The sequence below is a fragment of the Equus asinus genome, chromosome 24 (genome assembly GCF_041296235.1).
Source record: "Equus asinus isolate D_3611 breed Donkey chromosome 24, EquAss-T2T_v2, whole genome shotgun sequence".
Lineage (NCBI taxonomy): Eukaryota > Metazoa > Chordata > Mammalia > Perissodactyla > Equidae > Equus > Equus asinus.
Genome location: NC_091813.1, coordinates 34343745 through 34357260, shown reverse-complemented (window position 1 = coordinate 34357260; position 13516 = coordinate 34343745). Strand labels below are relative to the sequence as shown.

Below are 13516 nucleotides of genomic sequence, written 5' to 3'. Positions count from 1 at the left end.
CTGTGACCCCACCTCTGACTGCCTAATTCCTTCTCCAGCTTTGTACCACCTATGTGGGCTTAGCACACACTCAGAACACGAGCACAGCCACGCCTGATGTAGCAGAGTCCACTGGGCCTGCAGAACTCACCAGAGTTTCAGGAAGTCACCAAGCTTCCCCTCAGGACACAATACTCCATTAATAAATAAGACAACACTGAGCAAATATTGGTTAGGGAAAAAAGGACTGCTGGTGACCATCCCATGTAAAAGGCAATTAATTAAACCAGAGCAGCCTATTATTAAACTTCGGAAATTATGCACCACAAGGAGAACATCAAAAGAAATGCCACTGTAAATGAAAAACATTTAAGGCTGAAAGTAAAATATATCTATCTTATTAGCCTGCAATGTCTGTGTGATCACCGTACTAGACTTATGAATGACTACGCAATTTTATTTTCTGTTCTGTTTTGTGAAACTGCTAAACTTATCCAGTGTGAAACTTACCCCTTCACTCCCTACCCCTTCCTAAAATATTCATCCCGTGTCTTTTCAAAACTCCTACGTGAAACCCTAGATCTTCCTAAAATAATGCAGCAGCAATGCCAGAAACACAAAATGCTAACTAATTTGTAGACAACCCTGAACAATTCCAGCTCAGATATATAAAAATCTCCCCAGGGCTCTAAAATCTCAGAACCAGCACTGGACTAAGACAAGCGAGCTGCGCCTGTCCTACGTGACTCCCAGAATGAGGACAAGGGCCATCCCAGCTGCGTTTCTGGCTTGTGGACTCTTCTCGAAGATGAGTAAAGATACCATAGGGATGACTGAGCACAGTCCCTCCCATCCTGACAACTCCTACATCCAGTCCCTCCCTCTGAGTGTGAAAGAGCTGCCCAGGGCAGCCAGCGCATTGCCACCAGCCTAGCCTGCATGGCGGAGTTTTTCGACAGGGCTCTGCCCAGCCTGTCATGCCAGTCGGCTGGTAAATTACAGTTCAGCACAATCACCACCTTAACATGAACCAAATGCTTCCTGTGAATTGCCAGAGTGCAGCCAGGAAGCTTTATTGGACACTTTTGACTGGGGAGCCTCGGAAATGTCAGAACTATTGAAAGAAAAAAAACCTTGACAGGAGGTGATGATACAGGAAGTTCTCGTGGGAAGGTGGGAGGATTATTTTCAGCTGAAATGCGGCAGTGAGTTTTGAAATGGTTACTGTCATCGAATATTCATCTACTGGCTCTAGCTATAGGCAGGCTTTTAAAATCAGTCATTGAAAACCATATCCAGAAGCATAAATAAGTTTTTTATACAAATTTCTATGCTCAGCCTAGAATGGAGATTAATTAGCATGGCTCAATCAAAGAAATGAGGGAACAGAATAGTAATAGAAATACTGTATCAGCTAAGTAAGCTTTAGGATAGCCTTTGAAAAATCTTTCCTAAAAGAATGACATTTTCATATATTACATAAAGACACAGCTGTTACTACATTCTATGAATTACGCTTGGTGTTTTAGAATTACTAACTCATTTAATCTTCATAACAACCCTATGAGGCAGGTACTGTTATTATCTTTATTTCACAGATAAGAAAACCAAGGGCTCAAGAGTAGGCATTTTGAGAACCTAGCACCAAGAACACAGTGATATAATTCATCCTCCTGCTTAAAAAACAAAACCAAGCGGCCTGCCCAGTTGCATAGTGGTTAAGCTCGCACACTCCGCTTTGGCAGCCTGGGGTTTACCGGTTCGGATCCCAGGTGCAGACCTATGCATCGCTTATCAAGCTATACTGTGGCAGGTGTCCCACACATAAAATAGACGAAGATGGGCACAGACATCCGCTCAGGACCAATCTTCCTCAGCAAAAAGAGGAGGATTGGTGGCGGATGTTGGCTCAGGGCTAATCTTCCTCAAAAATAAAAACCAAAACAAAACAAAATAAAATGGTAATCTGTAAAGAAGATTTCAAAAATCTATCCTTGAGGGAAGAAAAATCACAAAGTCCATACTAATTTTATATTTATATTGCACACAGTTAATCTGAAAATCAAAGTGCCTTTTAAAAATAATATACATTAACAGAACGTGAATAGTGACAAACGTTTCAAATCATGTTTCAAAAACATTTATCTTTGCACTGTGACTAAGTTTTTGAGTAGAAAGCAGATTTTAATTATTATGACCTTAGAAAATTTATTTGAAACTCCCATAACTTTTCTCCATTTTAGTATCACCTGAAATGCTAAATAAATGTATTTTGAAATTTCATTTGTAGTGGAACAGATTAAAATAATTGCCTTATAATGTTTCCTTACTCATTTTCCAAATACAGTGCCACAATTCATGTCCTCTTTATTAAGACTGAATCACTATTTGCATTTCAGATATCTACTGACAGCCAGGGAAAGAGCAGCTGTAAACGGAAATTTGGCAAAGAATAAAGGGTTCAGCTCTGAAACAATTGTGATGCTGCACAATTTCACAGGATCATTCAGTTGGGCTTGAAATATTCAAGCTTAAAGAAAACAACATGCTCAACGTTTAAGGTAACTCTTGGCACAAGATTCCAAATATTTTGGAACCAATATGTTAGGAATCCTTAAAAGCAGAAACAAATACTCCAACATTTGGCAAGAAATAAAAGTCTATTAATCAACAAGTCATTATGGCATTCTGCAAGTAACTTCCCAATCAACTCTCAGACATAAATCTGCAAAAGACCTCAACCCTCTAAATGTTAAGGCCAGTGTGGCCACAGAACACAACTGGAAGGTGGCTGGCCCACTTAATGAAGTCAATAATCATAAACCAGGGAGGAGGTGAGTCAAAGACTATAATGTACCATGTCTAAATTAAGATGGGGAGCAGACACAAGCTTGCAAACGGCTCCCTTGGCATCTGTAACTTACACCAAATTAGCAAACTAAACCTTCTAACTTAGAACAATGTCTCTCCATTATTTGGGAAACAAAGAAGAAGGAAGGAAAAGCATATTCCTAAAACTTCCTAAATTACACAAAAAAAGCAAACACAGGAACCACATTTCCCAAGGGTATACAGATTCGAGTGTCATCCTAAAATCAGGAGAGGTCTTCCATGGAAGCAACGTTGCCACTCCAAAATTCACAGGTGAGTGCAGAGGGTGACCTGGCTTCCCCAAGGCAACCCCAGCCCCTTTCCTCTGAGGGATGCCTCAGAACTATACTGTCCAATACAACATCCATGAGCTACATGTGGGTAGTGAGTACTTAAGATGGGGGTAGTCCAAATTGAGATGTGCTGTAAGTGTAAAATGCACACTGGATGTCAAAGACGTGGTATGTAAAAAAGAATGCAAAATATCTCATTAATATTTTATATTGATTACACGTTGAAATGATAATATTTCGGGTATAATGAGTTAAATAAAATAATTGTTGGAGCCGGCCCGGTGGCGCAGTGGTTAAGTGCACACGTTCCACTTCGGCGGCCCAGGTTTGGCTGGTTCGGATCCCAGGTGCAGACATGGGACCGCCTGGCAAGCCATGCTGTGGTAGGCATCCCACATATAAACTAGAGGAAGATGGGCATGGATGTTAGCTCAGGGCCAGTCTTCATCAGCAAAAAGAGGAGGATTGGCAGCAGTTAGCTCAGGACTAATCTTTCTCAAAAAAAAAATTGTTAAAAATCATTTCACCTGTTTACTTTTTTAAAAAAACGTGTCTACTTGAAAATTTTTAATTATATATATGTTTCACACTGTGATTCTAATAGACAGTCTACAAGTTCCCAGGGGGACATGTCCCTCATTTCTTTCCACCTGAACTCTCTAAGGGCTTCAGGTACCCCCACCAGGCTGCCGATGAACGTGGCTGCTCCTGTATCTCACAGGGTCCAGCCTCTGCCAGGTTCGACATGGGAAGCCCCAGACACGCTGAGCAGCAGAATGCTTTTGAGTGGTGCCAGCTTGCAACCATTTGATTGGCCATATGTCAGCATGCAGTAATGAGGAGATAAATAAATGAGGTCTCAGGGAACCGGGCTACTCGTGACTTTAAGCCTTTAACTTTCATTCTGGAATTGATTGGAAAAACTAAAACATCAAATGCAGAGCATGATGTTCATAACATGCTGCTCCCCACCCACAGGGAAGCACTGCTTTAATGTAAATCTCAACGTTACGTTTGTAGAGTTAACATTTTTGATCACAGAAACCTCGCTGGGTCTCATTTTCATAAAATAAATTTTGACTGAGTCCAGTCAGTTTTTAAGATGTAAATTCCAGAATAGCTGTCTGGTTTTTAAACATCTGCATTTCAAACTTAAGAATCCAAGTTAATTTCTCTATCAGTGTTTACCCAGTACTCAGATATACGAAAAATATGCAAGTATTTTTCAAGTAAGGCCACCAATAAGGTATCACATACTTATATATCAAAAACAGTCAAGTAACATAAAGTGCCTCATTTCTTACACTACACAATAACAAAGAAAGACTGGACAAAAAACATGATAGTATTAGAATCACGCATGATTATCTCAATTCAGTCTATTGAGGAACTGTCAAGTGAGTGCCCTAAACACTTCAATTCCACAGGCAATTTTTTTTTTTTTTTGAGGAAGATTAGCCCTGAGTTAACATCCATGGCCAATCCTCCTCTTTTTGTTAAGGAAGATTGGCCCTGCTAACATCTGTGGCCATCTTCCTCTATTTTAGATGGGGGACACCTGCCACATCATGGCTCGACAAGTGGTGCATATGTCCACGCCCTGGATCCGAACCGCAGAACCCCAGGCTGTTGAAGCAGAGTGCACGAACTTAACCCCTACGCCACCAGGCTGGTCCCACAAAATTTTATTTTTTTGAGGAAGATTAGCCCTGAGCTAATATCTACTGCCAATCCTTCTCTTTTTGCTGAGGAAGACTGGCCCTGAGCTAACATCCGTGCCCATCTTCCTCTACTTTATACGTGGGATGCCTGCCACAGCATGGCTTGCTGAGTGGTGCCATGTCGGCACCCAGGATCCATACTGGGCGAACCCTGGGCTGCCAAAATGGAATGTGCGCACTTAACTGCTGTGCCACTGGGCTGGCCCCTCAAAATATTTTTATACAAATTAAATACATTGATTTTTTTTAAGCAGACAGGCTGTTAAAAGATCCCATCATGGAACTTAATTTTATTTTTTATAGGACACCTTATAAGTAAATACTTTTAAATTAATACTAGCAATTAATAGCAATGGACAAAATAAGCAAAGGAGACACAATATGCTTAGGGAATGATTAAGAAATAATGAAGACTATGCAGAAAGGAACTTAATTATAAGTGAATAGTTTTGTCTCATTCCTTCCTTCCTTCATTCACTCAACAAACATTTATTCATCCTGTGCCAGGTATTGTGCTAGGGACTGGAGGTAAAATGGTGAACAAACCAAACTTGGTAGCAGCCCTGTGGAACGTTCAGTTTGGCAAGGCAGTTACACATTAACCAAAAAATCTGGCCTCCCTGAAGAAGCGATGCTGCAGCTGCGGGCTGAAGGATAAGCACAAGTTACCGTGGCATAAAAGGGAGGAGGAGTTTTCCAGGCAGAGGATCAGCAAGTGCTATGATCCTGTGGCAGGAGGGAGCAGGGCCCTCCCACAGAATGTGAATGGCTGGAACCCTGAGGACAAAGAAGGGCATGGTGCAGAATCTGCAGCTCAGAAAGAGGTCTTGGCTAGAGGTGTGTTCTGTGGCTCATCTGCAGAGAGAGGGTAACAGAAGCACAGCTGTGTCTCCAGAACACAGTTGAGAGACACTCAACAGTCAAAGGTTGCTGAGAAGATAAGAAAGAAAGGATTCAAAGCACAGCCGCAGGGCGGGGCTCAGCTTCAGGGAAAGGACTCCCCTCTGAGTAGGACGAGGGAGGGAATAAGTGGACCAGAAACACATATTAAAACCCTGGGCAGTTTTTGATTAGTTGAATCTAAAGATTTAGTGGAACCAATCTCCAGTGGACAATATAGGCATGGAAACACGGGTATCTGGGTTCATCTGGGTTGGGGGTTTGCCAGGCAAATGCATAAAAAATTCAGGGAACAAAAGAAATTAAGGATTTAAAAGAGTGGTAAAATTTAAACTGAATAAGAAGGTAAATGAGGGAAAGAAAGGGTTGATGGATTGGTAGAAAGTAGCAGGGCCAGTAGACGAGACATTGCATTGAGGTCAAAGTACAACTCCAGTAGAGTTAGGTAAATCAGCAAGCTCCAGGGAAAGGAGGTCTTGGTAAGAGTAAAGGAGCTAATGGAGTGGTTTTAGAAATAGAGCCACTCCTGGGGATGCAAGGTCCAAGGTGTGACCATAGGAGTGGATGCTCAGTTGAGGGAGAAGGTGTTCGGAGACCAGCAGGTTAAAGAGCCAAGGCCACAAAGTTGGACAGATGCTCGACACAAACACTGAGGGCCCTGGGAAGTTGTAAAGGGTTTATGATGAGGAATAAGACTGTAAACCAGGTGCCAAATGCTCAGGGAACAAGAGGAAATGATCTGACAATGTGGAGAGACGGGGTAGGGGGGAGTTGAAGAGCACCACCTTCAGAAGAGCACATCTCTGTTGCTATTTTTGCTGTTGCTGTTTCTCAACCAGTTTGAGGAGTAATGATCTAGAAGAAAAACTATGTCCCAGGGTGACAACAATCTCTCTACCCATCCCTAAAATACACGAAAAATAATAATGCCGCCAAGTGAGAGGGCTACCAGAGAAGCGGGGCCTTAAAGAGGACAGGTCTCAGTGAAGTCAGGAGGTGAACGAAGCCTTCCAGGGTGAGGGAGATGATACAGCAGAGCGCATGGTCATGGTGCAACAGTTCCACGGGGCACAGGGGAAGTCTGAAGGGTGGGGAAGGGAGGGCTCTGCATCACAGCAGAGAAGGAAAGACCATCATAGAGATGATTGTGCCATGGAGGACAGATGGCAGTGGGGTCAGAGTTGATCAGTAAAAGCAGAGATGGCAGATTTGAAGTAAAAAATTATTTTGCGAAGAATGCACATGGATCCTGGTAGCCAGCAGTAAATTACTTGGCTGAGGCGGTGGCAGACAGATATCATGGTCTCTATGTGCTATATTGGCTGGACATCAGATCTAAAGCAGCCTTTCTGACCTCAGTGAAGTTGACATTCTGGGCGAGGCGGTTGTTTTGCTGTGGGGGGTTGTCCTGCACACTGTAAGATGTTTAGGAGGATCCCCGGCCTCTACTCACTAGATGCCAATAGCACCCCCACCCCTGGTGACAACCAAAACTGTTGCCAGATATCGCACAATGTGCCCTGAGGGTAAAATCACCCCCTGTTGAGGATCACTGATCTAGACCAAAAAATTCACCTAGGGAGTGCAGGGGCACCAGACCACCCTAGCAATGCCTCCATTTCTGAGACATTTTTGGAACTAGTCATCTCTAAGTGCTTCAGAGTATGGAAGAAAGCCAGTCCATTATTTCATAGACACATCTAATTCTCACTTACTTAAAAAGAAGGTATTTCCCAGGTTTATCACCTCTCTTATTCTTTGCTTTGAAGATCCTTTTGACTGTTTTCTTGGAGGAGGATGAAGACTTACCTCCACTCAGAATATTCAAAGGAATGCCCTGCAATTTCTTACTGACTACCTTCTCAGTTTCGGGAATACGCCAAGCTGCCTCCTGCCCTGGGGCATTTCTCCACGTCATCCGGTCCTCCAGATCTCAGAAGACAGAGCACTTCTTCAGGAAGGCATTTCCTCAGTCTATCAATCCTGTACTTTTCCTTCAAAGCACTTTTCACAATTATATTTGCATTGTTACTGGTGTGATCTGTTTCATGTCTCTTTCCCCCATAGAATATACATTTTGTGAGGGCAGGAAGCTTATATAACAGTTACTGCTGGATCCTCTGCACCAAGTAGAGCATTTGGTTCAATAAGTGTCTGACTAATAAATGAATTACTCAAAGAAAATGTTATGAGTGTTTCTGAGAGTACACATCACACTCCCCAAAGTGATTGCTTTAAAGTGGATGATAGTCACACATTTGTATAGTTTTCTGATTCTTTTTTTAATCATACACCTTTACAGCAGTATACCCTTTGTTTGAGGGAGGTTAACATCCTAAATAAGAAAAAGATAAAAAGTAGTGTCACTCAAAGAATCATGAAAGTATCTAGGTGTGACTGTAATGAGATCACAGTGGCCAGCCCTTGGGCTACCACACTAAACTCACACAGGCTCTGACTGGTTTGCTTAGTTCCTTCAAATACGTGTTGAGCCCCTGCTCTGCACTTGGTTCTGGAACATGCCGTGTGACTATTTCAGGGCTCACTACACCAAGCGAGGACGCATCCCACAGGGCCGACCTGAGGCAGCGTTCAGATGGCATTCTCCAGCTGGGATCCTCAGGGTTTCCGCCTTAGAAGGTTGCAGGGGAATCAGCAAGCATTCCAGCTGAATAAACAGACAAGAAAGAAAAGCACAGTGAGCTAAATGCAAAAAGCCTACTCTGGGCCTTCACGAGTCCAGTGCCTTCGAATCCCAAGGAGGCACCTTGGAGAGTTTTACAGCCAAGATATAACACTCCCACTGAATGCTCTTTTACAAGCAATGTTTTGGAATGTTTCTAAGTTTTTTCACCTTATTGGAACTCCAGGGACTAAGAAGTAAAACGTGTTTGAGAACCATGTTAGCTAAACAAAGGGTTCTAGTGAAAATTAAAACATCAGATGGCCAAAGGGAAAAATTAAGGTTTGATAAAATAAACTACAAATACTAGTGGACTTGTTCTTTATAGCTATTTTACTTTCCTTCCAAACATGAATATTAGTGAAATTAAGTTAATCAAGTAGTCTTGGCTAAGTATGTACTGAAAGATGATTTTCTACTCAAGGAGCAGACTTCTGAAAACTAGATTAAAAAATAACATATAGAGAAGACGAAAATTAGGAAAAGGAAAACATAATTTCACAGGAGCTGTAGGATTACATAATTGGAAATAATAACAGGATGAAGTTGTCAAACTTGAAATTGTTTCTTGACTATATACTCATTTAATTCCACCCCCTACCCCCCACGCCTCCTCCTAGCCTGTGTTTTCAATCACCAATGCAACTCTAAACAGAAAGGTAAATTATTTGAAGAGTCTGGGATGTGGTCCATGACTACACTTTATAACTCTCATTAGACACTTAGCTCCCATTTTCTTTTTTTTTTTTTTTTTGAGGAAGATTAGCCCTGAGCTAACATCTGCTGCCAATCCTCCTCTTTTTGCTAAGGAAGACTGGCCCTGAGCTAACATCCGTGCCCATCTTCCTCTACTTTATACGTGGGATGCCTACCACAGCATGGCTTGCCAAGCCGTGCCATGTCCTCACCCGGGATCTGAACCAGTGAACCCCAGGCTGCCAAAGTGGAATGTGCGCACTTTACTGCTGCGCCACTGGGCTTGCCAGTCTAACTCCCATTTTCTAATACACTCATGGCAAAACTAATTCCAATCTGGACAATCTTAAACAGGCTTCCTTCTGTCTCAATTTTATGTTGAAAAGTGATAATAGGGTGAAAACACTTGTGAAAGGAATATGTTAAACTGTGCCTATTTCTGGTGATTTGTATAAGAGAGAGAGCTATGATTTCCAACCTAACTAAAATACAGTATTTGTTATATTGAATATAAACCCTCAGTTGGTATAACTGTGTAGTAACTCATATATCAAATTTGCTTCAGTATTCCATTGTTATTGAACATCAGGTTGCTTCAAATACTTTTAATACAACTATAATTTTTATTTCTTGTTTTCCTTTTTTTAATTATTGAAAACAGGATATCTATACTTTAATTTATTTCTAATTTAAGTTTTGACAAAGCTAAAAATGAGCATCATTTTCAACTGATCCATTATGACTGAGCAGTAAAGAGGCTCAAAATAATTCAAGGCACGTTGATTAATTAGCCAAGAGACTTTCTCAGCCTCTATCACTGCTACAGTTTCCCGTCAGAATCTAGGTTATAAACGCCAGGCTCTTACAGCCTACCACAAACACTAACAGAGATGGACACTTGAGCTTTAAAATAACAAAGAATATTTATTACTAAAGAGAGGTGAAGAAAAACCTTAATCTTTCTGAATGTCTAGTGTTTTCAAAACACTCCCAACAATCAGGCGAATGAAGAACAAGAATGCTAAAAGTTAAAATAATCCGAGAATAAAGGACACATCTAACTCAATATTCTTCAGACATTTCAAACATGATAATTAAAAATCATTAGATAACTTCCCTTATTGCCTGGAAACCAACTCACTAAATTAGCTCTCCTCTGAAAGTATCCAATTATAATCTGCTACATTCTACAAAATTCAGTGAAGTGGACACCATGTTAAAGGTGAGTTAAAATGAATTAGAGAATAATGACCCCTGAAAAAGGTTTACTGCTATTTATGATTTACTATTTTTACTATGTATTATTTACTATTTACTACATATTTTCACATAAATTGTATTATTGGATTATGATTATCTTTGTATGTCACATTTGCTTTTATATTTCAAGTTTATTAAGCAGATTTTATATTTCAATTTCCCTTACGAGAAGCGTGTCCACTTGTAAGCTCCAGCTAGCCAGACCTCTTCTCCCTCCTCCTGCTCCTTGTACTTTTTCCTCCTCTTGTCTCCTTGTCTGGGACATGGATTCCTTCCTAACCCAAGCCCCCTTATCTCTTCCCACGAGCCAGAGATCCAGGCCAGTCTCCTGCCTTTCCCCTCCTCAGAATCCAGAAATGGACTGAGGGCTGGACCAGCTTGGCTGGGCACCGAGGAAGCAGAGCCATAGGAAGAAAGGCTCGAGTTGCTCCCTAGGCATCTCGCTCTTAGGGCTGCTCTCACCCGAGTGGAGATATTATCACATTTAGCACAAGCCTTAAGGGTAGTGCTATGTGGAGTGGGAAGCATATGAGGTAGCTCTTTTTCTGCAAATTGAGAGTGATCATCTTCGAGGTCCCTTTCAGCTGTGACCATCTACAACTTTCTGAGCCCATTGGCATCATAAGACCCATTATCCAATGAGTACCAAAATGTACTCTTCTCAGCCCCTCACATCCATGGTCCTAAAACTAGAAAGGTAACGCATTCCTCTCCGCCAAAGTAGCCTTTGTGATCACCACTGCAAAGAGCAGGAGACTGCTCTGTCTGCTCCCACTCGGGGCAGAGGCTCCCCCAGCCTTGCCTCACTTTAGGGACCAGCAGCCCCAAAGTCTGAGATCTGCCCCCTTCACCCACCCGTTCTAGAGGACAGGGTCCACACCTGCATCCCTCAAGTCCTGGGCATCCACCATTTAGACCCAGATCAAATGAAACCCCTGGAGACTGACCCCTGCCATCACATTCTATGCACTTAGGGCAGAATTAAGATGTAGCTTGACCAAAAATACTCCAAAGTTTTGGAGATTTTTTTCACTGATTCATACAGTAAATATTTCTTGAGGAACTACTTTATGCAAGACCCAGAGGTGGGTCCCAGGATACAGTCATTAATACACGAGTTCCTCTTCACAGGGTCAATAGTGGGCCATGGTGGACAGTGAGGGGTGGCTCGAAAGTATTTTAGCCTTCACAGTCATTACTGGTACTCTCTGAAAACCGGCCCAGGTAAGCACACTGCCCAGACCATAGCGTGCTCTACTAGGCAAACACAGCCTCGAGAACAGTTCCTAGCTCCTCCCTTCTAACCAAAAGGCTGCCCTTCAGCCCTCTCCACTGCCAGCACTTGTATAATTCAGTCTTTAACCATAATTGTGATAAGTGCAGGGTGCTCTGAGCCCGGTTTCCTCATTTTAAAAATATCAGGCCAGCCCAGTGGCGCAGCGGTTAAGTGCACACGTTCCACTTCTGCGGCCCGGAGTTTGCCGGTTCGGATCCTGGGTGCGGACATGGCACCGCTTGGCATGCCACGCTGTGGTAGGTGTCCCACATATAAAGCAGAGGAAGATGGGCATGGATGTTAGCTCAGGGCCAGTCTTCCTCAGCGAAAAGAGGAGGATTGGCAGCAGTTAGCTCAAGGCTAATCGTCCTCAAAAAAAATAATAATAATATCCAACTCATTGGCTTGTTGTGAGGATTGAATGAATTGAAATTTTCAGATAGTGCTTGTCACATGTTAAGTGTTAGCTGTTATTATTATTGCTTTTAATTATTATTTATAATTTATGATTGTTTTAATATAGCACAGGACTTGGCCCATCCAGTGTGGTCAGGGACGGGACTTCCTTGAGGATGTGATATCTGAGCTGATCTCTGAAAGATAAGCAGTACCCGCGTGTACGGCAGGATAGGGAGGGATGGTTAGGAGGCATCCTGGGCAGAGCCAACAGTCTATGCAAAGATCCTAAGGCAGAAAGAAGGGCCTATTAGAGGCCAAAGGGCAGATCACATAGCCAATGTTAAGAATATTGGTCTTTATCCTAAAATGAGTGGGAGTCCACTAAAGGTTCTACAGCAAAAGATTTGCATGATGAGATTTGTATTTTAAAATGATCGCTCTGGCTGCAGTTTGGAGGTTACTGGAAAGGTGCCAGAGTTCCCAAAGAAACAAAAGGCAACATCCTATACCTTGGGCCCTTGTATAAGGGTAACCACCAGTTCATACAATCAACCTCTCCCCAACATAAAAACCCCTCCAGCTTCCTGTCTGAGGGACAGCATCCACTTTCCCTCAGTAGGCATTACCCTAGCCAACTGCACCAAGTACTCTTCTCCCGGGCCTTGCACATGGCAGGCCCTAACTCATCAGCTGGCTGAAATTGAATTCCCTGTTCAGATGGGCTCAATTGTCCCCTTCAGTGGTTGGTAAGGTCAGCGGTGGTGTCTAAGGAGAAACTTTAAGGTGGAGAGGAAAGACAGGGTATCAGGGTTCCCCCCGCCCTGACCAGCCTCCTCACACCCATAGACTCAGTACTTTGATAGAGTGAACACCTGCTACTGTTCCTGCCTGGCCTCCCACATGGTCTGTTCATATCATGCACCTCCCACCACCGGGCCTTAGCTGATTGGTCTGAGAGTCTGGACCCCACCCAAGCTGAGCCAATCAGAGCCCTTCTCTGGGGTTTGGAACTGGAACTACAGACTCCTGATCAGTTGGGCTGCTCACTTGCAAGAAGAAAACAAGACAGGACATGATGGAGGAGGCTATTTTTATATTAATCCTATCTTTATTTAAAATTTTGCTATTCTGCTCATCATTAACTTTGAAATATTGCATTAAAATATTATTTATCTTGACCACTGAGTCTTTTGGTGTCCCCTTAAATTTTGCACCTAAGGTGAGTGCCTCACTCGCCTCACCCCAGTTTCAGCTCTGATTCCTGCCACGTGGATTAGGAAGCCAAGAAAGTAATTCAGCAGGGAAAGAAACAGAGAAAAGAAGCAGGTATACAGAGAAAAAGTCAGAGGCCAGAGATGGAAAAAGAGGACATTCTGGATTTTTCCATGCATTCCTGCCCCTGGGGGTACATGAAACAACCTAGATCCCTATAACAAAT

At 42.6% G+C, this 13516-nt stretch overlaps 1 protein-coding gene across 6 annotated transcripts in view; it reads right to left on the bottom strand.

Annotated features, from left to right (window-relative positions):
• KLHL32 (kelch like family member 32) overlaps positions 1-13516 on the bottom strand; it is a 190164-nt gene that overhangs the window by 140426 nt on the left and 36222 nt on the right. For all 6 annotated transcript variants that reach the window (XR_006519164.2, XM_014843234.3, XM_044757145.2 and 3 more), the window contains exon 2: positions 8345-8432. Coding sequence is in view for 5 of the 6 variants with exons in the window: in XM_014843234.3 (XP_014698720.1) it covers positions 8345-8367 (23 nt within the window). In the remaining variant the exon portion in view is untranslated. The remainder of the gene's footprint in view (positions 1-8344; positions 8433-13516) is intronic.